The 26,482-nt window shown below is 44.2% G+C and overlaps 1 protein-coding gene across 1 annotated transcript in view; it reads left to right on the forward strand.

Annotated features, from left to right (window-relative positions):
• Positions 1–26,482, forward strand: part of ZDHHC20 (zDHHC palmitoyltransferase 20) — a 261,337-nt gene that overhangs the window by 154,331 nt on the left and 80,524 nt on the right. Inside the window, exons 6-7 of the mRNA XM_086935201.1 lie at positions 12,979–13,011; positions 19,761–19,881. Coding sequence (XP_086791327.1) covers positions 12,979–13,011; positions 19,761–19,881 — 154 coding nt within the window. The remainder of the gene's footprint in view (positions 1–12,978; positions 13,012–19,760; positions 19,882–26,482) is intronic.

Genomic DNA, 26,482 nt, shown 5'->3' on the forward strand with positions numbered 1-26,482 from the left:
TATGTGGAGGCTGCTCTTCGATCCATTCCCACGCTCTGTCTGGATGTTCTGAAAAGAGTGCTTTTCCTTGAAAAAGCACCTTAATTTTGGTCGGAAAGAGGAGCATGTAGCACTCCATGAGAATGTGCGCGTTCCTACTGTCTCCCTCATGTGCTTCTCTTCCCCTGAACTCCGTGATGTGCTCCCACATTTGTGTACTTCCTCACGGTACAGGTTGCTTTTGACCCTGTGCTTCTCCCTTCACTGTGTTTTCACTCTTGTTTGCATCTCCTTGTTGCCCACTAACTGACCCATTTTTAGGTCTCGCCTAGGCAGTGCTTGCGCTATCTGTTCGAGACCTGCTGCATATCCGCCCACTCTACGCCCATCTTTTTAATTGTCTCCTGTCCCATGTAAATGGTGGCTTTTCATTGGTCAATAGGCCCTACTTAGTACCGCCTTGTCTCTTCTTGTAACCTCCCATGAGGGCACCCCACTGTTACATTTTTTGTTACTCCATAGGTTTTAATTAAAAGGGCTTCAGGTGACGCATGCTTGGTTCTAAGTAAGGATGGCAGTGGTTACTTTACTTACTAGCACATCTCACATTTATACAGAGTACAACCTAATCCAGAATTAATATAATAATTCTTTTGTTGCATTTCAAAGCTACTAATTGTATATATGGACATAGCTATTTGAATGTACTTGTGGTAGGGTCTTGCATGCAATTTTATGGGTAGGGTGGATTTACCATATCCTCTGCCTGTGTGCAGTACCATATGTGACCAAAAGAGGGCCTCTTTTGGCCACATGTGGTGCTGCACCCTGCAACATGGCTAGGTCAAAAACATTGGCATTTATAATGCCAATAACTCCAACAAATGCAAGACTGATTGCATTGCCAATGCAATAGGTCTCGCATATGTTGAAGTTAGAGCTGCTGGCGTTGAAAATGACAATGTTTTTTGCTTTTTTATACCATTGGCAATAGTGCTATGCTAATATAGTAACTCCATTGCAAATAACAATGATTTTTACTTTTTTTTTATTTGCAATGGAGATACTATATTTTAAGGATATTTTTACTTTTGTAAAATGTTAAAAATGCATTCTACAAAAACCATTCCATAAGCATTTTTGTTGAAACCCCCTCAAATCTATTCATAAAGTTCGATCTTGCATGCAGGTACCAATCTATCGCAAATATGTATCAACGATTGCTATTTAATAATAAAGGAAAGAAATAGCACAAAGCACTATTGCCATTGATATAAAAAAGCAAAAGTAAAAAACATTGTCATTTTCTACGCCAACAGCTCTGATTTTAACAAACGCGAGACCTATTGCATTGCAAATGTTTGTTGCAGATGCTGTACAGCATGAAAAAAAGACATGGGCAGAACAGGTCTCAAAGGTTAGACCGATTATTGGCTTTCCCGATGCTTGCTTTTTATGAACATTCTGGTAGGTTGGAAGTGGCTAATTTTGTGCTATTTCTTTCCTTTATTATTAAATAGCAATTGTTAATACATATTTGCGATAGTTTGGTACCTGCATGCAAGATTGAACTTTATGAATAGATTTGAGGGGGTTTCAACAAAAATGCTTATGGAATGGTTTTTGTAGAATGCATTTTTTAAGTTCAAGAGAAATTTTATTGGATATAAAAAGGAAAACAAGGTGTCAACACAAAATACAGTAAAAGTATAAAATATTGAAAACTCTGTTAAACAATGCGAGCAATAAAGTTATAAATAGTAACAAGAGGAAAATCCGGGCAATAAAGCTAAGAAAAGGAAAGAAAAACATTAGTTATATAAGCATGGAAATACGTAGGAGGAATACAAAAATGGTACAATACAGAAAAGATGGAATGTAATGAGCAATTAAGGAGGTTTAAGGACTTCTTGCTGCAAAGGCAGCTGGCGAAACAAACGATTGGCACAAACATCTAAGTAGAGCGTGATAGGAAGCCATAAGTCCATACGTTTTGCAGCCGTGTGAGCCGGGAAAACAAAAGCAGTATCTAGTCTGTGATTGTGGCAAACGTTAAACCACCACGCCTTAAAGGAGATGTTGGAAAAGTTCTTCCAATTGGCCGTTATCTGTTGAAATGCAGCAGCTAACAATAAATCAATAATCTGAGGCTTTAGTTCAACGTCATCCCAACAAGGAGAAAGACCACCTAAAAAAATGTGAGTATGAGAGAAGGGAATATGCGTATGAAAAATCACATTGATTTGAGCCCAAACCTGTAACCAAAAATCATGAACAGATGTACATAAGAACAGCATGTGAAACAGTCGCCTGTGGGGAGGAGCAAGACCAGCATGTATGAGGAGTATTTGGAAAGCGTTTATGAAGGTCAAAGGGTGTATAGAGAAGTCTGTTATAAATAAAGAACAGGGACTGTGTTAAAGTCGCCGCTCTCGAGGATTTGTGAATCTTATTCCATATCTTGTCCCATAACTAAATTGGCCAGGACGTGGTGAGATCATGTTCCCAGCATTCCTCCACTTTAGATTTAGGCCTAACAGAGTCAGTAGTATGAAAGTATTTGTAAATGGCAGAGGCCTTGGGAGTAGTGCGTAAAAAGGAGTGAAGTGAGGAGGTGGGAGTGGGAGGGATAAGAGAGGAATGCAATTGAGAGAGGCGAGCATAAGTTGTCAGTGCAGCCTCTCTAAGTAAGTAGTAGTTACGAGTAAAGGAGGTAGGTAAACCATAGAGGGAACGAAGAGTAGTGAAAGGTAAAAAGGAAGATTGAGAGAAAAGTTGAGAAATCCATATCAGCCCTCTGCGTCGCCATGCCTTCCAAAAGAAGGGTTTGTTACGGATAAGTAGGGCGGTATTATGCCAAATGGTAGAAGAAAGAAAATCAGCAATATTTGTAGGGGGGGAGGGAGAGGAAGATAAGAGCAATTTAGTAGTGAATTTGTGAATGGGAGTAGGAATGGAAGAGGGTTTACGGGAGAAAGATATTCAGCAAAAGAAAAAGGAGAGAGAAGAAGGCGCTCAAATTTAGTCCATAAAGGACAAGGAGTACTAGGGTCTTGCAACCAAAAGGAAGCTTGTCGTAATAAAAACGCTTTATGGTAGGCAGGGAAATCTGGGAAATTGACTCCGCCCTCCGATTTAGGGCGGATCAATCGAGCAAGGGACATTCTAGGTTTTTTGTAATTCTAAAGAAAGGACATCAAAATGGAGTTAATCTTTTTAAAAAATTTAGAAGGAATGGACACTGGAATATTAGAAATAGTATAGAGGACTATGGGGGACAGCATCATTTTAATAGAGTCGAGACGGCCCCACCAGGATAAGTAAAGAGTGTGCCATCTGGCCGTTAAGTCCACCAATTTTTGAGTACATTTTGACAGACAAAGGGAAACAGTATCTAAGATAGGAGTAACATGTAGACCGAGATATTTAATATGAGAGGAATTCCATGTGAAGTTGGAGGCAATGAAATCAGATTTAAATGTAAACTTCGTCAAGGGTAGGATCTCACATTTATCATTGTTAAGTTTGTAGCCAGATATTCGGGAATAATCATTCACTTCAGCAAGGAAGGCGGGAATAGAGTCAGCAGGATTAGAAATAAAAAGGATATCGTCCGCATAAGCGGTCAGCTTGACTTGGGATTCTGATAATTGGAAACCCTGAATATTAGGATTCTGACGAAGTTTGGATAAAAAGGGTTCTAAAGCTAAATTAAAAAGAAAAGGAGATAAGGGGCAACCTTGACGGACACCTCTCCCCAAATTAAACAAGCATTGGAAATGCAATAGGTCTCACATTGGAAAAGTTGATCTATTGGTTTTGTAAATGACACATTTTTTTTATGTGTTGGTCTTGAAAATAGCAAAATTAATAGCTTTGTCATTTACAATGCCAATACTTTTAACTTTTGTAAATGTGACACCTATAGCATTTGTAATGCAACATGTTTTGTATGTACGTGACTTAGATGTATTCATATTACAAATACAAATGGCTTTTCATTTTTTTAAAGAATTAATACTCAAATAACATTTCTTGTAATTTATAATAGCAATAGCTTAAAGTATTGTTAATAACTTTTGTGAAGAATATGTTCAGTTTATTTTATTGTGACGAAAATCCAAGAACAGAGGTGAAATATTAACATATTTTTGTGACAATTGTAATAAAGCTTGAAACATTGAGAGAACATATTTGAACCAGTTGTTGTTGAATGGTTGCACAGAGTGATGCTGTGAGGGTGATAGATAGAGTGAGTGGCGATAGATAGAGTGAGTGGCGATAGATAGAGTGAGTGGCGATAGATAGAGTGAGTGGCGATAGATAGAGTGAGTGGCGATAGATAGAGTGAGTGGCGATAGATAGAGTGAGTGGCGATAGATAGGTAGATAGATATAGTGAGGGTGATGGATAGATAGATAGATAGATATAGTGAGGGTGATGGATAGATATAGTGAGGGCGATGGATAGATGGAGTCCGATAGAGTCTGATAGATAGAGTCTGATAGATAGATAGTGAGGGCGATAGATAGATAGAGTGAGGGCGTTAGATAGAGTGAGGGCGATAGATAGATAGACAGATCGAGTGAGGACGATAGATAAATAGGTAGAGTGAGGGCGATAGATAGTGAGGGCGATAGATAGATGTCTGTTGTTCCTGTCTGTGAGATGCGCCCCCTGTTGGTCCTGTGTGTGTGAGTTGTGCCCCCTGTTCCTGCCTGTGTGAGATGCGCCCCCTGTTCCTGTCTATGTGAGATGCGCCCCCTGTTCTGTCTGTGAGAAGCATTCTCTGTTGCTCCTGTCTGTGTGAGAAGCATCCTCTGTTCCTGTCTGTGTGAGATGTGGCCCTTGTTCCTGTCTGTGTGAGATGCGCCCTCTGTGGTACCTGTATGTAAGAAGCGCCCACTGTTGGTCCTGTCAAGTGTGGGAATGAGTGAGAGAAAAGAGAGCAAGAGGAAAAAGAATAAAGGTGAGAGCGAGTGTATGAAGGGGAGTCAAAGAGAGAGAGAGAATAAGGGGAGATAGAGTAAATGAAGGGAAGCGAAAGAGAGAGAGAGAGAGAGAGAGTTATGGGAGGGAGGGAGAGAGGGAGAAAGAGAGAGAAGAGAGAGAGAGTTATGGGAGGGAGGGAGAGTGAGAGGGGGAGAGAGAGAGAGGACAAGTGATACAAAAAACGTAAGCCATGCACGAGTGATTAACGAATGCTGATATTTTTAAGCCCACAGCAAATGTTACTTTGCCCAGTGGAAGAATATAAAAAATTGTTTGTAAAAAAATTGACAGAGTGCGCAAACCGTGACCACTAGGATTTGTTGTCTGAGCTCTCAACATCTTGGCACACGCATTCCCTCAGTCCTCTAACCCAGACAGCCGTCAGTATTCTGTCAACTGCACACATGGAACCAACTTGGATAGGCATGCTCGATCGAACTAAGGGCTGCTACAGTAAAACTATCTGTTCCTTGGTACGCTCCTTAGAAACATCTGTAACCTTAAATGCATCATGAAACCCACAAAGTACTGCATCATCTCCATTCACCATGGAGCATATGTCCATGGGCCATTAAATAACGACAGATGCACGTCGGCTTCACTAAGAACGTCAAATGTTTGAAAGCATCTACCTATGAAGGTGACATCCTTCCATGCTAGGTCACAGGCAGCTAAATAGACAAGATTATATAAAATTGAGGTTTGAAATGGATTGACCCAGCATTTCTACAACACTTGGGAATTCTTCTGGATTGTGGTCCTTACCATAATTTTTAGGTTTCACTGAAAAGGCAGCACTCGCTTTCTTTTTTCGGACTATCTCTGTAATAAAATATACTTCGAGTAGTCTTTGGGTCCTCCACTAGCTCATGTTTGCCTTAGTTTTTTAAACGTTTTCTCCGAGCTTTGTTGTCTCCCTAATGCTAGGAAGCTAACCAAATCATTCCTTGATTTGAAAAAATATTGTGTTTTAAACGACACAATGGAGGCTAATCAAATGCATGAAATAATCAGTGTTTGAACATAGGTGATTTATATTTCAGAAATTGCCTCCATTCCTGCTAGCTGGATGTATTCTTGATCCAGTAAATGCTATACATGCGTGGGCCATGCTTTCACAGGGATTGTCGACAAATTCATTCCTGCCACATTAGGGTGCACTCTTTGGACACATTATGGCGGAAGTAAGTGGTGTTTGAGTGACACGCATAATGCAGACTGGAGTCTGTGATTTTAGTAAAGTACTATCACCTGAATAATTTATTGTTCAGTCAGATGGACAACACTTGACAAACCTAGGTAACATTAATTGCTGGTATTAAGTAACTACAGAATAGAATAGTGACAGCGAGCCTTATTAAGTATAACAGTAAAGGCTTAGCGTTCACATGCGCTGGCCATGCTACAGTATAAACCTCTTACATTCAGGTATTATCGATTACATAAATCTACCAACTTGCAATAATAATTGTGTTGGATAGAAATAATAAATGTTCCTGCGTTACACAAAGACTAGAAACCTTATCACGATGAGGGAAGGCAGAGTAGGGGGGGGGGGAGGAGAAATGCGACACAGCGGGCAGGGGAGGGGGCCGAGCGGGGAGAGCGACCTTATCACGATGAGGGAAGGCAGAGAAGGGGAGGGGGAGGAGAAATGCGACACGGCTGGCAGGGGAAAAATATTGTGTTTTAAACGGCACAATGGAGGCTAGTCAAATGCATGAAATAATCAGTGTTTGAACATAGGTGATTTATATTTCAGAAATTGCCTCCATTCCTGCTAGCTGGATGTAATGTTGATCCAGTAAATGCTATACATGCGTGGGCCATGCTTTCACAGGGATTGTCGACAAATTCATTCCTGCCACATTAGGGTGCACTCTTTGGATACATTATGGCGGAAGTAAGTGTTTGAGTAACACGCATAATGCAGACTGGAGTCTGTGATTTAGCAAAGTACTATCACCTGAATAATTTATTGTTCAGTCAGATGGACAACACTTGACAAACCTAGGTAACATTAATTGCTGGTATTAAGTAACTACAGAATAGAATAGTGACAGCGAGCCTTATTAAGTGTAACAGTAAAGGCTTAGCGTTCACATGCGCTGGCCATGCTACAGTATAAACCTCTTACATTCAGGTAATATCGATTACATAAATCTACCAACTTGCATTAATAATTGTGTTGGATAGAAATAATAAATGCTCCTGCGTTACACAAAGACTAGAAACCTTATCACGATGAGGGAAGGCAGAGAAGGGGAGGGGAAGGAGAAATGCGACACGGCGAGCAGGGGAGGGGGCCGAGTGGGGAGAGCGGCGATGAGGGTGTTAAGCAGCAGGGGCCTTTGAAGTGAAGCTAAGCTTCACTTCAAAGGTGTGGGAGGAGTGCTGCTGGGGAACAGATGGCGATTTGATGATGTGCACGCGCGCATTGACCTAAAAGCGCACGGGCACAGCACCAAATCGCCAGTTGGGATACTAGTTGGGTAAAGTCTGTTTAAGTCGCTTTAGTCTCGCTCTGCTCAATGCGCATGCGCATTGATAGGCGAGACCTAAAAAGGAAGAAATTTGGCCATTGGCACAAACCGCTGCTCGGGGATTAGAATAGAGTAAAGAAATCAGAGAAATAAATTTAGAACCAAAACCAAACCAATGAAGGGTATGAAAAAGATGGGTCCATTGAACCCTATCAAATGCTTTCTCAGCATCTAGGGCAATCGCCGGAAGGGAATGGGGCAGGTGACGGGACTTGGATAAAACATTAAATAAAAGTCTAGTATTATCAGTGATGAAACGACCCTTGACGAAACCTGATTGTTCCTCACCTAGAAGGTCTGGGAGAAGAAGGTCAAGACGTGCTGCGAGAGACTTTGCAAATATTTTATAATCAATATTAACCAAAGAGATTGGCCTATAAGAACCTGAGGAGGCACCTAGAGTGAGGAAAGTATCTATGAAGGAGTGTAATTTTGGGATGAGAAGTTTCGAAAAATGGAGGAAAAATTCAACAGTAAAGCCATCTGGCCCAGGGGCTTTATCTTTTTTTGAGATTCTGGAGTGCTATGAGTAGTTCTTGTTGAGAAATATCAAGCTCTAAGTGAGAGAGATCAAGAGGGAACTGGGCTGGCTTCTGTATGTTGGAGAAAAAGCGGTCTAAGGACTGAGAGGAGGGTTGGGTTTCCGAAGAGTACAAGGTTTTGTAGAAAGCAGAGAATTCAGCGAGAATGTCCGTATCCTTATGTTTAAGAACAGAGTGTGTATCATAGATGGATTCAATATTTGATTTGTTATGCTTAACTTTCAGATAATTAGCTAAGACCTTCCCAGCCTTATTTTTGCCCCCATAAAACTTTGCACTCGATTTCAATAAATATAAAGAAGCATCTTCCGTAGATTTCTTGTTAAATTTCATTTTGGCATTAATCAGGGCTATTAAACTGTCTTGCGAATGAGAAGTGAAATAAGAGTGCTCCTATTTGTTAATATCAAGGAGGAGAGCAGCCGTGAATTTGCGAGCATTTTTCCGTTTCTTTGCCACATAGCCAATTATAAAATCTCTCGCCGTAGCCTTGAAAGCATCCCAAATGGTATGCTTAGGAATAGAGGGGGTGTCATTGAACAAAAAATACTCATCCGAAAATTCAGTAAAGGAGGTGGTGAACTTGGGATCTAAGAGAAGGGTATTATTGAAGCGCCAACGCTTGGGTCCAGTTGATTTAGGAAGGATATCAAGCTGAACTAAAGTGAGGGCGTGATCCGAGAGTAGAATCGGGCCAATCTCCGCGTGAGTAAGAGTTTGGGCAATATTATGAGTAACAAAAATGTAATCAAACCGGGACTGGGAGTGATGACATGGAGAGTAAAAAGTGAATTCTTCCACCTCCGGATTACATACGCGACAGGCATCAGTGAGCTTATGTTGGGAAATGGCGTGGGAAAAAAGTTTATGGGACTTATTGGGAACAAAATGAACTTTAGAGTGTCTATCCAGGAAGGGATCAAGGGGCTGATTACAATCCCCCGCTAGGATGAAGTTCTCATCAATAAATCTTGTGATATGATGGGAGAACGTATGCCAGAAAGCAGGGTCACCAGCAGTGGGGGCATAAACATTAAGAAAGGAAATTGGAACACCCTTAATAGACAGTTTAATATATGTCCAACGGCCTTCATCGTCTGATTCTTGAGCAAGTAATGAATGAGACAGAGTATTGTGACACAAAATAGCCACTCCATTACGTTTACCATCACCCTGAGAATAGTAAACCTCACCCACCCAACCTGGTTTTAGTTTAACAGATTCTTCATCAGACAGATGAGTTTCTTGCAGAAATGCAACATCAACATTTAAACGAGCAAGGTGCGATAAAATTCTCTGTCTTTTGATTGGAGAATTAATGCCCTTAACATTCCATGTAACTATTTTTAACGACATAATATAATAGATAAGTAGAGAATAGCAATAAACAAAGGAGCAAAAAAAAGAGCCCAGATGAGAAGATAGGCAAAGGAGAGAAGAATATTCTAGAGAAAAGAGGATAATGAATATGATATGAGATATAGAAAAAAAGAGGAATTGCGAATGAATTAGCAAAATAAGTGGTGAAAGTGTAAGAAAAAAATGAAGAAAGATGATCTAAAAGAAAAAAGATCAGGGTCCAAAATATTTGAAAAGCAATGTAGAAAAGATCAGAAGAAAAAAGGAGAGGGAAAAGGGAGAGGAAAGAATGTGAGGAGAGAGAAAAAGTGTAGAGTAAAAAGTGATATTGAAAACCAGTTGAACAAATAGACAGAGGAGAGAAATGCGAGTGACAGATAAAAAGACACAAAGAGGGAAAGGACAAAAGAGTTGATGAAATAAGGAATAGGAGACACCTTTGAACAAAGTAGAGAGGAAGGAAAAATGATCAGAGTCCGGAACAAGCAGGAACCGATGAACAGAAGAGCAGAGAAAAAAAGAGAAAGGAGAAAAGGAGCAAAAGGGGATGAGTAGAAAAGAGAAATATAGGCCAAATAAATGCTGAAGAGTCATCCAAATAGGTAGACAAAAAAGAGCAATGCAAATGATAGGTAACGAGATAAGAAGAAAAGAAAAACAGAAAAATTGATGAAAGTAATGAAGTGACACCAGTGGACAGCATTGAAATTGGGAAAGAAACAGGAAAAGGGAAAAAAAGGAGAAGGTAAGCATCGAAGGTAGGAAGGAAAACGTACTTACGAGGGATGAAACCAAGGGAGGATAATGAAGGAGGAGAACGGACGAGAGACTGGGGAGGGTAGAACCAACTGGAGGAGGCAAGACATTCAACGTGAGCGAACCGTCAAGCCGGGGGGAACATCGTGCAACGGAACGCGGATTCTGTAAAAACATGAGGAAAGAAAAACATCAGGAGACGATACAACAAAAGATAAAGATGATACCAAATAGGGATGAATTACGAATGAAAGGGGTATGCAAATATTAGGAGACAATAAACAGGGGGATTTCTGGAAGGGTAAACAAGTATAATGAGCATGACAAAATCAACATGAACTGAGTATGCTACACAGAAACCAGGAGCAACTCAAGAAAATCATGGAGGAAAAGCAGAAGAGGAGCTGGAGGATTCCATGTCCGCTGTTTGACATGAGTTGAGAAAACTCCGAAGGCGAACAGAATCATCGTAGGTCGTTGTCTTGTTATGAGTAACTCTAAAAAGGCAAGGATGAAAGAGGCCATATCTAGCGCCAATAGAACGGAGTTCTGGTCTCATGTCCAAAAAAGCTTTGCGGCGATTAGCTGTAGATCTAGCATAGTCCTGAGCGAAAAACAAGTTAGATCCTGACCACGTAAGACGAGGAGAGGCCCTGGCTGCTGAAAGGACTTTAAGAAGGTCCGTATATTCCAGAAAATACATGATGACACGACACCTCTAGGTCTGGAAGAAGGGGAGGTCGTTGAATAAATGCGCCCAAGCCTATGAGCTCGCTGGATGTTAAGCACAGTAACTTCTGGTAGATGGAGGAGCTTAGGGAGGAAGGATTTGAAAAGGCAATAGGGTTGTTCCCCTCCCAATTCTCCGCCAGGCCGTAAATGCGCAGGTTATTGCGTCGATTGCGATTTTCAAGCTCCTCAACCTGCGTCTGGAGAGAGGAGATCTGCAACTGCATATGCGTAACCTTGGAGGAGGATTCCTGAAGAGAAGCTACACTGCGCTCCACCGTCGTGACTCTGGCATCCATCTGAGACCAATTATCCGTTAATACCTGTAATTTGGCATTGGTTTCTTCCATGAAAGGCCGGATTGCCCGTATCTCCTCCAACAGCAGCTCCATGGATACAGCAGCAGAGGAGCCCGACGGTGATGGAGGATCCTTTTTGAGTCGCTTCGTCGTGACCTTCCCTGAGGATTGAACAAGATGCTCCGCACTGGACTGTGACATTTAGTCAAGAGACTTATGAGTGGCTTCCAAATGAGCCAATGCAGAAAAAACTTTTGAGTTTTAATGAAGACGCGGCGTGGATTCTTAGGGGCACAACCAATTGCGCCCCTATCCATAAGATAAGTACACCCTCCAAAGAGAAAAGCTGGCCCTGGAGCACTGTATCCGTGAAAACACCACCAAGTAGGGGGAAGTGCAGTAGAGTCCTCAAGAGCGCAAGAGGAGAATGACAGAGGCGAGCCTTGCGATGACAAAAGGATGGAGGGTTAGAGTCATTAGAGTATTGAAATAAAACAGCCAATTTCCGTATGTAGGCGCAGAGATAAGACCAGCTGGTCAAACTGTAAATGCTTCATGAAGTGATGTAGAAGACAAAATGGCCGCTAAGATGAGGAGCATCAAAGGAATAAAAAGCAGAAGCAAAAACATTCATTGGAGCAGTAGTCTCGGTGGCATAGTCAGTAATGTGTGAAGAATATCTGGAAAACTTTAGTGAATTGCAGAGAAGCGAAAAAGTTGAAACACTCACTGTCCATGGGGGAGGAGCGCTGCTCGATAAGCGCGCCTCATAAGTACAAAATGGCGGCCGTGGCCGTCATAACGCTGTGACAGAAGGAGAATGCACTAAAAGTGCAGAAAACGTTCACTCAGGGCGTACAGACGTTCTCCAAAGCATTCCTTGTGCCTTCCGCGGTGAAAGTCCGGCATCTCCGATAAAAAGCGAGTCCGTGAACGGCAGGTTCCCCCCGGCATCCGCGGAGCGCTCACATAAACGCTTCCGTCCTCGCCGGGCGCTAAGCCACGCCCCCTGTAGAATGCCTTTTTAACATTTTACAAAAGTAAAAATATCCTTAAAATTGGAATTTTCAAGTCTAAACCGAGAATTGGGGTTAATGTTAATACAATGGCAAGTATGAACGTGTATATTTAAACTTTCCAGAAAGGGTTTGGTGTTTCAGAGCGGCTGCACAGGAGCATGCTGGTAATATGTCGTACGGGGTTTTGCTGTTAGGTTAGCTTTGTAGTGTGTGGTCTTTTCAGTTTAAATAAATGTAATTGAATAGTTCACAAAAGAGGTGCAAAACACGGTCACGCTGATAGTTAACTTTACAGTAAAAGTTCGAGTTGCTTTTCAGGCGAAGTTCTTGCATCCTCAGCTGCTGTCCTTGAGACAGCGGTGATTGCTAAAATTCACGGTACTCTATTGTGAGTTCAATTTGCTGTGTAGCCCACACAGAAAAGTTTGTCTTCTACTTTGCATAACTTTCAAATAGAGATTTTTCCCATCATGTTTCCAGCACAAACATTTGTTTAAGAATAAATGACGCTTGAAGACGGTGGTAGTGAAAGAGTATTAGCTGCTGTATTTTGTATGCAGTTTAGACATGCATGCAAAATATTTGACTGAAGTGCTATTTTTCCTCTGAAGTGTTTTCTTGTAAATAAACGTTTAGCTCCTCCAAAATGGTCTTGTGAATATGTCAAATTGATGTACTTTCGCAGAGGTGAGAACTGTGAGTTCATCTGTTCTACAGTTTTTGTGTTTACTAAACTAAAGAATAATTCTTTTCTTTTTAGATGTGTGCTGAAGATGGATCATCATTGCCCTTGGTAAGTTATCAGGTTAACATTTACAAACCACTGTGTATAAATGTCCTGTAACTGGAACACAGTGCTCCACCTGAAAGGACCGAATCCATGTTACTCTTTGGCTCTTGAAAGAGATTTTGGTTTATGTAGAATATCTGGCCTGGTTTATTTAGAATTTTTGGGCTGTTTGTTTCTTATATGCCCACCATACCCTGTCAGAGGTTTTCAAACCTTGTTGCCCCCTACCTACCCCAAACAAAATGTTTTGAAGTTGGACTCCACTACCCAAAAATATGTGGCATTGATTTGGGGAGTGGGAGGAGGAGGGATGATCATAGCGTGTCGGGATCGTGAGATAATTTCAGGGGTGGTTTTATGTAGCTCGTAAGCCACACTAAATGTGACTTATAAAAACGCACCAAAAAAAACAGAATTGACCAAAAACACTACTGCACATAATTGGGGTGCTGTGGGCTCCAATGCACTCCACCTGCTGCACTAATGATGGATGTAGCTCTGAGAAGCAGGTGATCTCCTCCTCTTTCACTCCTTCCCTACCATGTTTGACCATCACTTCAGTCTCGAAACAAGTCTGATCTCTTTCTGAAGGAAAATGAGCTACTGCATGCTGCCCCCTGTTTTTGTACCAAGGCGACCTCCTCCCTAATGCTACCAAGGAAAATGATCCCTCATACCCACTTTGTATGGCAAAATATTCCGCATTATTATGCAGTGGGCCCTTGGGCTAAAGTTTCATTGCACCTGTTACACTAATGATAGGTACTGCCTTGCTGTCGCCTCTGAAGTTTGCTAACATGAGCTACCATCACACACCACCCCTCTCCCTCCCAACTCTCATCATCCCTCTCCCTCCTATCTCTGTGTCCCTCTCCCTCTTTGATGCCCAAATCAAGGGGTCTCCTCTGCTTCATTTCTTCCCTCCCTTGGGCCATTGCTCCAAGGCTCAAAAAAACATGTTCCAGCAAGAATGCGATGGGCCTCTAATGCAACTGCAGCACCAATGATACCTACAGCTCTGCGAGGAAATCGGCCTACTCTGCCTAATAAACAGGGCCATTACTTCTAGGCCAGATACCCAAAGTAGGCTTTCTGCTTCTTTGTGTGAAGATATCACAACACAAAAGCACATTTAGACCCCCTACCACCCTCCTTGTTGCTTGGGCCCTGTTCTGTGTGCAACAGTGGTGACCTGGACCGTAATCCTAGCCAGGAAAATGCACTCCATGTTCTTTGTCATAGTAAGTCTGCCATAACTGAGATCCGGTGGCCACTCACAAAGGGGTGAAACAGATAATAGAGAACTAAAAAAGAAATATGCCACCAAGGTGCCCGCTACCTGAAAGAAATGTAAATGTGTGCAATGGTTAATCACCAAATATAAAGGCTGCTTTGGAGCCTTTTAATGGATCCAACAAACAAAAAACTCTGGGAATATCGCAAATACCTAATCATAATTAGCACTTCTATGGGGTCCCTCATTTCACTGTTACGATAAGGACAAGATGTAGTGCAAGGCTGCAGGTACATCCCTGTGTATGTGTCACTGTATAAAACGAAGGAATCAGGTGAATGCCAAGGGGTAGACCAAGTGTACCTGTAAAGCACCCAGACAAGCAAGCAGAGGAAGGGCCTCAAGTAAGCAACCAAGAAGAAGCAGTTGGCACATTCTCGCCAATTTGCTCACATATTATCATCGGCACCTCCGCTCTGCACCGGAAGGAACCAACACCGAAACAAGTTCAAGAAAAATGTGTGATTCTTTGTGTAATATTTATCTAATATTGATTTTTATTCAACACATTTCTATCAACCCCCTGAGGTTCCTTTAGAGGTAGGAGAAGCTTCTTCCTCACAAGAAAAAAGGTTAAAAATAAGTTGCATAGGGCCTCAGGCAATTAGTCTTTAATAAAACCTGCATTCATGAAAAAAAAACTCATAGCATGTATTAGACCATTTTAAATAGAATAGCCGACATGTTCATTGCCTTTCCTACTTGTTGGCAATTTCTTCAGGGTAGGGGGACCTCATTTCACCCATATGTACAACGGACCAACTGGCTGCCGTGGGAATGCCTCCCAGCAAGCCACCGGGAGAGACCAAAGGTTATTATCCAGAAACATTTTTCACAGCTCAATGTCTGTTAATCTTTGGTGTCTGCTCTATGGATCGCCGACACCGGCAGCAAACACACTTTGTGCTGTGAAAAGTGTTTCTGGACAAGAACCTTTGGTCTCTCGCTCTGTGGCTTGCTGGTAGGCATTTACCCGGCAGCCTGTTTAATTGAGTGAAGGGTACCCTTGGGAATTGTTTCACTCTTTTACTCCCTTTTGTATAGTATCCTTTTAATGAACACATATCAAAACATTTACACTAGCTATAGCAGGGATCTCCAACCTCTTCTGTAATTAGAGCTACTTATGTTCAATGAAAATCATTCTGAGCTACTACTCTTATTTGTGTTGTATAGTGACCACATAAGCCAAGATTATGTTAGTGGCCATCTCTTGTAAGATTATAGGCAGTGTTCACATCAGTGTATGTAACGACCGGATTCTCAGGACAGGCAGCTCACCAACCGTGGCTAACCCAGTCGTCACGTAACGACACTCTTCTCAGGCCACTACTTACAAGATATCTAGAATACTCACCTGAGAAAGTGAAAAGAAGCTATTTACAAGCCTATGTAGTCAAACATACTACTAACATCTAAGGAATTCCATATCTTATCCTATAATTACCTCATCTTATATTCTTTAATGTCACCCGACGATATCTTTACCGTCACCGACGATGTCTTTAACATCACCCGACGATGTCTTTAACGTCACCCGACGATGTCTTTAACGTCACCCGACGATGTCTTTAACGTCACCCGACGATATCTTTAACGTCACCCGACGATATCTTTAACGTCACCCGACGATATCTTTAACGTCACCCGACGATATCTTTAACGTCACCCGACGATATCTTTATCTTCTATTTAACGTCACCCGACGATATCTTTATAGTCTCACGACTGTCTATGCTATGTGGGGTAGCTCTATCAACAATTTTGGCATTCCTGCTTAGGAGATTGCAACCATCCCTAATCCTGAGTAGTGTACCTAGTTATCAACAGTTACCTGCAAGTGGGTGTGTCTCCCAGCCCTCTATACATCAGCATCTGGTTAAAAAGGAACCCTTTACTCTCTCTCAGAGACAATAAACAAACAGAATTTGACTGGGGTCTCTTTATTACAATAACAAAATGACAAGGATCTAAATGACTAATGCTCTATATAGCGCAATGATAGAATGTAATCACCAAATCACCAACACATACATTTATATAAAGAACTGAAAAGTAAAGTGAATAATCATGGCATACAAATAGATAGCTGAAAGAAAAGTGATTAATTGTGACAAATAGATAGCTGAACTAAAAGTGATTAATTGTGAACAGATATAATAGAAACATTTTAAGAACACCTCACCCTATTAAGAAGGGTCCAACTCTCTGTCCCTCTCTGGTGCAATTAGGACTCTCTCCATCACCATGGCACCACCACCACCAACGGACCAACTTCTGCTGTCTGTTCCTCTCTCTCTGGTGGAATCAGGACTCTCTCTCTCTCCTGCACCATCACCAACGTGCTAACTTCACTCCCCTGGTTCAACTGCTCCAAAAGCTCCAACTGGCAGCTCCAACTCTTCCATCTGACTGGCAACTGCTTCAATACATTCTGACAAACTGGCAGCTCCAGCTGACAGTTCCAACTCCAAAGATCATCTCTGACTGCTTCAACTCCAAAGTCCACCTGACTGTTCTCTTCAGTTCCATCTGATCTCTCCACTGCTGTAAACTATCTGACTGCTCTTTTCAGTTCCAAAAACCATCTGACCGCTCTCTTCAGTTCCCAAAACCATCTGACCACTCTGCTCTTCTGTTCTCCGATAATATGGGAGGCTCTCTGCTCATGGAAATTTCCAGCAAGCACCCGGCCTCCCACCGAATTCCTGTGCCAAGCCCCGCGCTCCCACAGTGGCCAGGTGTAGTTGCGTCTAAAGCCCGGGGAAAAACACATTCCTTCGATAAGGGCTGGTCCTCACCGGTTCCGAACTAGTGAAATAACAACTCAACTCTAAATATCACTTCTGACCCACTGGCGTAACGAAACGTGAGGGGGGCCCCCCTGCAAGGTACGTGGAGGGGCCCCTTCTGAACTAAATCGGGAGGTGTCCAGCCAGAGTACTCTGCCGAGGGGGGCCCCCTGGAGCTTGAGGGCCCCCCACACCGCGGGGGATGCGGGGGCTTGTGTTACACCACTGTTCTGACCTACAAACACATCAGACAACTGAGGCAGGAAGACAAGATGGCTGCTCTCTAGTTTAGGACTTTAGGCCCGAAAAGAGGCAAAATAGGCATAGAATCATGCCAAAGCCAATAGGCAAACCCTACAAATAGGCTGAAATAAAGGATTCATAGCAATATACTGAGATGGCATGCCAAAGCCAATAGGCAAACCCTACAAATAGGCTGAAATAAAGGATTCATAGCAATATACTGAGATGGCAGTGGACTACTAGTCATCAATAATCCAAATAGGCCAAATTATCCTGTCGTTACAGTGTATCAGGCAGGGTTGCTAGAAGTAATGCAAATCTACTGATGAAATCGCAACAGCCATCCAGGCCATATGCTCTGGGGCACCGTCAGACCCCTGCCCTCCCCCCTGAATCCATCAGAGTACTGGACCCTAACAAACCACTCAATCATCGCAGTCACCTACCTGGATGCCTGGAAACTTGAAACAGTACTTCCATGCCCCTGCCCTTCACGTTCCATGTCCCCCCAAGAAACTCAGCAGACCCAAAGACACTAGCCAACTACTGGCCTATCTCCCAGCTATCCTATCCTGGATAAGTCATGGAAAAGATGATAAACACCTAGTCATCCTACTCACTGACAACCACTTCCTTGACAACACTTAGTCCGGACTCGCGCTCAATGGTCTTCAACACTGTCTTCCGGCCCCATCCAACAATACTAGTGCATGAAGTTGGCATCCAAGGTCCCACACTTCACTGAATTTGCTCCTTCCTGACAGGCTGCACATAGTCAGTTAGCTTGGGCCCTTTCACCTCGGACGCCATCAACCTCATCTATGGAGTTCCACAATGATCCTCACTCAGCCACACTTTGGTCAGCGCCTATCTGACCCCACTTTCCAGCATCATCTGAGCTCACAGAATCAATATCCTATTCTATACTGACGACACCTAGCTCATAATCTTCAGCAAAGACACCTCACACTGGCTCTGGGACTCCACCTGGTGGTCTGGTGACCTCTGACTCATACCCCTTCTGTCAACCAACGCGAAGGTCCTCAGAATGGTAATCAGCAATGAACTCCCCATGACCGGCCAAGTGAATGCAGCCTCCATCGCCTGCTTCCACACACTCAAGATGGTCAAGAGAATCTTCAAATGGCTCCCGTCCAACACTCGCAGAACCATCACACAAAATGGAAATGTTTTGTAGGAAGGAAGTGGCAACATTTTGAAATGACTGTCCTGGAATTTGCGTTATGCACGTGTTTCAAAAGGACGCATATTACCATCTGACCGGATATATAAAATTATGTAAAATGTACGTTTCTCACTGCAGAGGTCGCTCTCTAAGTTAGGAGCCCACCCCTTTGGTTTTATTACAACTCTAGAAGGGAAATTGTCATGCCTATTGGAGCACTCTGCACTCATGAGCAGGTACAGATGATGCCATCGGATGAAGGGGAAGGTACCTTACAGCATTCCATCAGAGCCTTGGGCACCGATATAACAAAGAAACTAGCACCACTGAAGCAGTAGTTCATAAGGTGGAGCGTAAAGGTGTGTGATTGGAATGGTAGAGACGAACAAGAGCAGGCCTAACTCTTTGACAGCAGCATTTGCAACCGAGATATTGTATGCCGGTGAGATCATACAGAAATTTGAGGTGAAAGTTAAGCTGCTAGCTAATTAGGCGAGGGTGCTGGGGGTCCCTTATTTATCTCTCTCACTCTGAGTTTCCCCTGTTGGTGCTCATTCTTTCTGTAATTACTTCCCTTTCGATTGCCTGTCCTCAAGGCGCTCCCGCACTCAGTCTCCCCTTGTGCTCCATAGGAAGGGATGGGAATGTGTATCGACAGATGATTGAATGCATGCATGCGTGTATGGATGTACACATGAAATGATAGATACAGGAAGACATATTAAATAAACTGGCAATGTATGCACATAACCTTGAAAGATACACATTAAGTGACCCAATTGAAATGGCTGCTGTCTGTGGTAAGTCGAGCACTGTGTGCGGGACAAGTCAGCTTGGAGAAAGCTAGCTCAGATGCCTGCCTGCAAGTGACAGATCACTCTTCTGTCTGTCCTGAGTGAGCATCCATTAGCCGAGGAAGGGATATCTGTTATGTCAAAAGTTAAGAACAGTTGCTGTTTTTGACATGCGAGGTTAATCTTGCCACCCATATTGAGTCTGAAATCAATTATTTGATCAAATATTAGCCCTGCAGACTGCTTGACAAATCTTGTGTGGAATTGTTTACTTTATACTAAAACTGCACTAATTCTTTTAGTAGTTGCTTACCAAACTTTTAATTCAAAATCCAAGTGAAGAAAGATGTTGTTTAGTGTAGGGGATAAGTAGGGAATCTGTTCTCTGATGTTGTGTTGACACTCTTGCAAACCCATAAAATCTGCTGTTGTGTTTTTTCTAGGGTGAATAATTGTGTGGGATTTTCCAACTATAAATTCTTCCTACTGTTTCTGCTCTACTCCCTGCTGTACTGCCTATTTATTGCTGCAACGGTGCTTCAATACTTCATCGCTTTTTGGACAGTAAGGTTTTATTTAATTGTCTTATTATACTATTTATTAGTACTAAACATATACCGCTGTTCATATATGCAGCTCAACCTAACAAAAGAAGCCTTGTAGGAGATGTAATGCTTTTGACGGAGCTATCCAATGTGCAAAGTTAAATATAATAGAGTGTATTTTACCAGGGTTTTGTTTAAATCATATACGTCTTACATTACATGTATCATGTAAATTCATATTAACAATCATGTACAACTTCATCTTTTACAACATACTGGCTTTTTGTGCTTTTTGAAAACATTATTTTTGTAGTTTACCTCTGTAGTATAGCTAGTTAAAAATTCTGAAACTAGAGTATTATCGCCCCCTTCCTTTGTGCTACCTTTTGTGTTCTGATTTAACAGCCCTATTTTTTCCCCATTATTCAATCAATACATGTTTGTTTCTAAGTCTGACAGCAAATACTATAGCAGTAAAGCTTTCAGCAAGTTGCGATGTTCTGCTGCCCTCCAGTTTGTCTTTAGCCCTACTTATTTTGATAGTGCATCCAGGCCTTTCTTTTTCCAGTTCTTTGAAGGTAGGGGGCAGGTCAGTGGAGATATGCATTTAGATTTTTCTATTAACAAGCAACTGGTTATACCTTTTTTTTCTGAAAGGTACTGCCTTTGAAGACCTGGGCTTCAAAACGTGAAAGAGCCTAATATCACAACTCTATAATTTCAAAAACACCCTAGAATCATTTTCTTGCACAGATCAACCCTCCTGTCCTGGATGGGATCCCCTATTGTGAGAAATGCTTCAGTAAATTGGCATGGCATATAGTGCTTCAAGCTGTTCCAACAAAACACGAAGAGGAGTCATGGAAATTGCTTGTACGAACTGAATTTTGGATATTTAACTGTTGGAAATTGCTGTTGGTGAAAAGAACCCAAACAACGATCAGCCTTGCACACCAGATCAATTGAATAAAACCAGGTGGCATGTGTGGTGAAATATTCACTCAAGAAGGTGGGAAGTCACCTAAAACTATCCTTAGTAGTTTAAATGCCTACCTATACGCCTTGTACAATAGTATTGGCAATATTTCTAGGCTGCACAAGATAAATATGCAGATTCTCAAAACTCTTTCGGCCAAACATGAGGCTAGCTTATCCAACACAGACCCTCGGCACACAATAGAGGGCATTTTTGTATCTGAGATGCCGTTAGAGAATGTGTACAAACACTGTATTGTCTAGTAAGGCATTGATGAACTGCCTGACCTCTTGTTACACATGTCCATTCAACTAACTTAAACAAAAAAGAAAACTGTCTAGGGATAAACCCTTTTACTTGATTATTTTCAAGATAAAGGTTCCTCTCCTCCTCCAATCCTTGTATAAATGTTTGTTTGTGATGAAGATGCAAGCCTAGTAAATGACCTAGAAATAGATTTGTGCTCTGTTTTCCGTCATCAAATCATTAGTCAAATCATGGCAATAAGATTATTGTGCAATTTGGCTTTGTCTAGCAGGGGAGTTCTGCACCACCCTTCCATGTCCTCAGGTGAAGGCTGCCGGGTGAGAGTGTTTGGGTGGGGGTGGGGGGGGGGGGGAGGGGGGGATGAATGGGAGCAGTGATCAATACTCCTTGCCCTCCCCCAGATCTGACCCACGTCTGATGCTTGGGTTTGTGAATGGGAGGGCAAGTCACAATAAGTTCTCCTGATAGTTTCTGTTTAGTCTCTCGCTTCAGGGTGTTAAGAATCTGTGCTGAGGTCAGAAGAAACAAAAACTCAAAAAAGAAAATGGTACCTTGGTTATCCAGTATTTGGGTGTCTTTCATAGATTCACATGCCTGAATCATTCCCCGTCGTCGAGACGGGAGCCTCCGGTACATAAAAAAGTAATGTCCTAAGACATACATAAAGAGAATAGGTCTAAGGGTCTAACCTTAGTAACCTATCTAGGTCCTTATGCAGGAAGGACCAAATAGAGTAGGCTCCAGGGTCCCACCTTGGTAGCCTATCTGCGTCCTTTTGTAAAAAAAAGGACCAAAACAAAAGGAACAACCAATCAGCTACTACCTCCCTCTAGAACCTTCCTGTGAGGAGCCTCAGTCTCTCAGATTTTCTACCGCACGTTGTGCTAGGGAGTCTCCACCTGAGTTCTCCTCAGGAATATCGTATTTTCTCCAAACTTCACAGTTTTTTCGACTTTCTACTATGGCTGACGTCAAGAAAAGAGCACTTTTCCGTCCCTGTGCCTCCTGTGGTAAACTAAGGCTCCACGTGGACGACGAACATGAGGAATGCCTGTATTGCCTCTACCCTCACCACAAGACCATCGACTGCAAGATTTGCCGTAAGTTCTCCGTCAAAACCCAGAAAGACCGGGAAGGGAGACTTCTTATCTGGCTGAACAGGCTCAAAAACAAACCGACCGACCTCATTTCCGAGGGTGGGAGCATGTCGGTCGCCTCACAACTTTCCCTGAAGAGGCCTAGGGCTTCCTCGCCTGGCCACTCAGCGACCCCTCCTAAGAGGTCTAAAAAGGCTTCAGAGGGCAAGCCTGCCGTATCTAGCAAGGACCTTCCTGTCCCTAGGAAGCAACCACTGCTTACGGTGACGACGGCGCAATCGGCGACCACCTCATCGCCTAAAACCGTCTCAACATCGACGACGACGGTATCGACGACGATGGCATCGTCGGCGTCCTCCTCATCGACGACTCTAACCTACTCGTCGTCAGCAGGACGACCGATTTCATCCTCCGCACCGTCGACGACAAGACCGTCGACGAGGACATCGACGACGGCACCGTCGACGAGGGCGTCGACGACAGCACCGTCGACGAAAACGTCGACGACGACACCGTCGACGAAAGTCACACCGTCGACGAAGCCGTCGACGAGGGACACTCCGTCGACGAAGGGCGCTCCGTCGACGGCGGCGCCGACGACGAAGCAGTCGACGAAGGAAACGCTGCTTAAAGCTCCGTCGACGAGAGGGTCGTCGACGGATGCACCGTCGACGAAGACTATACCGACGGCTACTGGTACCTGGAAAGAATCCGAGCTCTTGTCACACGCAATGGACGCTCAGACTTCCCATGTCTCCATTAGGATCACCAAAAGGCAGATCACTCCGGAGATGACCTCACCTAGTAAGGTCCAACAGCTGACACCATCCTGCTTCTTACAGGACCAGGAGCCGGAGGAGGAGGAGGAGTTTACCCAAGCCACTAGTCCTTCCGACCTAATTGTCAAGTGCCAGAGTACGGACGAAGAGCAGGAGGTTGAGGAATCGACCCCTCCAGTAGTGCCTACCCAAGTCCACACCCAGGTGACCCCAATGGTGTGCTTGCCGGCCTCATTGGTTGCAGACTTGAGCTTTCTCGTCCAAGACTACAAACTGCGGTTTCCGCAGAAAGCCACCCCTACTGTCCCACCAACCCCGCAGCCATCTGTGCCCGTTCCTGCACAAGGGACAAGACCTAGGCCCCCTCCACTGATCCTTCCTAGGACACAGGACCCTGCTCAAGATCCTATCTCGTCCGAGGAAGAGGACAGGGAACATGAAGAAGGGGAAGTCCGAGATGATGATACGGACGTGGATGCGGACCAGGACTATGTTACTCACTCTCCAGCCTCTCCGGAGCCACAATCTTCTGAGTCTCCACCTGCTGATATTGGAGGTTTCCATAACCTCATGGAAAGGGCTGCCAAAAGGTTCCATATGTCAATGGAATCTCAGGACACTGAATGTTTCCTCTATGACTTTAAAGAACCAACTAAGAAAACTACTAGATCGATTCCGGTCATTGATTATCTACTCAAACAGGGCAAGCAGCTCATGCAATCTCCAGCTTCCCTACAGGTAATCGTACCCAAACTGGATAAAAAGTACAGAGCTACGTCTTCAGCTCCAGCATGCCTCACGGGTCACCCCAAGGCGGACTCTGTGGTCACCCAGGCGGCGCAGAAGAACTCGCGTAACCCTGCATCACCTTTATCGACACCACCAGATAAAGAAGGCAGGAAGTTAGATGCAGTTGGGAAACGCTTTTCCACTACCTCTGCGACAACGGTGAAAATTGCCAATTCCATCGCCCTTCTTGGGCGTTACAACCGCCAACTCTGGGCGGACATCGCGCCCTACATTGCCGACCTGCCGGAAGATGCTAAAGCGGAGGCACACTCGCTCCTCCTTGAGGGCCAAACATCGGCATCAGAACTGATAGACTGCGCCATTGACGTGGCCATGACTGGATTCAGACAGCTGGCGGGAGCCGCTGTCCTGCGACGCCAAGGCTGGCTTAAAGCCACCTCTTTCAGACAGGAGGTCCAGACCAAGATCTTAGATATGCCCTATGATGGCGATCACCTATTCGGCGAGAAGATTGACGAAGCCCTCACTGCAATTAAAAAGGACACTGACACAGCCAGAGCCCTGGGCACTCTGCAATCTCGCACTCAGTCCTTTCGTGCCAACAGGGGGAGGGGACAATCCTCCTATAGAGGATCTTATCAAAACAAGTCCTCTTACTCTTACTCTCAGGGTAAAACGCAATTTCAACAGCGCCAAAACCAGTCGGGACGTCAGTCCTCCTTCAATAAATCGTCCTACAGAGGGAAAGGACAGAAGAGACCAGCAGGCAATCGACAATGACTTTTCCAATTGGCCAGCCCCTCCACCATCGCTTCCCTTGCGACTTGGAGGGAAGCTTTCCTTTTACCTTCAAAACTGGCGGCAAATAACGACAGACCGGTGGGTTCTACAACTCCTTCAATTCGGCCACTCTCTAGAATTCCTCTCAAACCCTCCTCAGACACCACCTGTCAAGCGTCCTCACAGACACCTGCGGCTGCTTCGGCAAGAACTAACATCCATGCTCCAGAAAGGCGCGATAGAAAAAGTTCCACACGCCCAGATGGGGGAGGGCTTCTATTCCCACTTCTTCCTCATCCACAAGAAGGGGAAGAAATGGCGTCCAATTCTCGACTTAAGAGCCCTCAACGTGTTTCTCAAGAAGCAATCGTTTCGAATGGTCACGCTACAGGAGATCCTGGGACTCCTGGAAAAAGGCGATTACATGACATCACTCGACCTACAGGACGCCTATTACCACATCCCTATCCTCAAGGGTCACAGAAAGTTCCTAAGGTTTGCAGTCGCAGGGATACACTACCAATTCCGCGTACTCCCCTTCGGCCTCAAATCTGCTCCAAGGATCTTTACGAAATGCCTTTCTCCGGTCGCAGCCTATCTCCGCCAGCAGGGACACCAGGTCTTCCCTTACCTGGACGACTGGCTGGTAAAAGCTCCGTCGAGAGCAGCCGCAGCTGCATCTTCCAGCGCCTGTCTGCATCTTTTCCGCCGCCTTGGACTGACCCTCAACAGGGAAAAGTCATCCCTGACACCAGCTCGAGTCATCACCTTCCTAGGAGCTACCCTGGACACGGATTGCACGAAGGCCTTTCCATCACAGGAGAGAAAGTCGAAACTCATCTCCTTGGCCAAGTCAGTGGCATCCAAACAGTCTCTGACCGTCCGCCTCTTCAAATCGCTCCTTGGCATGATGTCGTCATGTATCCTTCTCATCCCTCACTGCCGCCTAAAAATGCGCCCCCTTCAGGAAGAACTGTCAAAACAATGGACACAAGCGAAGGGATCCTTCGAGGACCGCTTACGAGTCACTCAACATCTAATCAACAGTCTACAATGGTGGACTTCAGACAAACACCTGTCGCAAGGACTACCGTTCCTGCTTCCGGCGCAACCACATATCATCACCACGGATGCATCCTTGGAGGGCTGGGGTGCAGTCCTACAAGAACTGCAGACCAACGGAAAATGGTCGCCACAGGAGTCCAAGCTCCACATCAACATTCTAGAGCTACGGGCGGTCTTCCTGGCGCTCCAATCGTTCCTCCCGCGCATCAGAAACTCCCCAGTGCTAGTCAGGACGGACAACACCACGACTATGCACTACCTGAACAAACAGGGTGGGACGCGCTCGCTATCTCTCTCTCGAGAATCTCAGAGAGTTTGGAACTGGCTTCTACAACATGGCATCACCCTCAAAGCCGAATACGTTCCAGGCAAGGACAATGTCCTGGCGGACGCCCTCAGCAGAGAACAGTCCCTATCCCACGAATGGGAGTTAGACGAGAGTGCATTGAACCACATCTTCACGAAGTGGGGGACACCACAGATAGACCTCTTCGCCACCAGGGAGAACGCCAGATGCCCAAGCTTCGCAAGCAGGCTTCCCCAACCAGGAACTCTAGGGAATGCATTTTCAATAGCTTGGCAGAACGTGTTTGCTTACGCCTTTCCGCCATTCCCACTGATACCCAGAGTAATCAGGAAAATGAAATCGGAGCCCTGCACTCTAATCCTCATCGCCCCATCCTGGCCGAGGCAGCACTGGTACACGGAGCTCCACCGTCTATCCGTCCACCCACCTCTTCGTCTTCACAGTCACCCAACCCTGCTCACGATGTCTCACGGGCAGGTTCTCCACCCGAACCTGGGCCCTCTGAAATTGTCAGCCTGGCTCCTGACTACCGTGAGTTCAGCCATCTAAACATCCCACAAGAGTGCAAAGATGTCCTGTCCAACGCCAGAGCTAACAGC

This window comes from Lissotriton vulgaris, chromosome 8 (assembly GCF_964263255.1).
Source record: "Lissotriton vulgaris chromosome 8, aLisVul1.2, whole genome shotgun sequence".
Classification (NCBI taxonomy): domain Eukaryota; kingdom Metazoa; phylum Chordata; class Amphibia; order Caudata; family Salamandridae; genus Lissotriton; species Lissotriton vulgaris.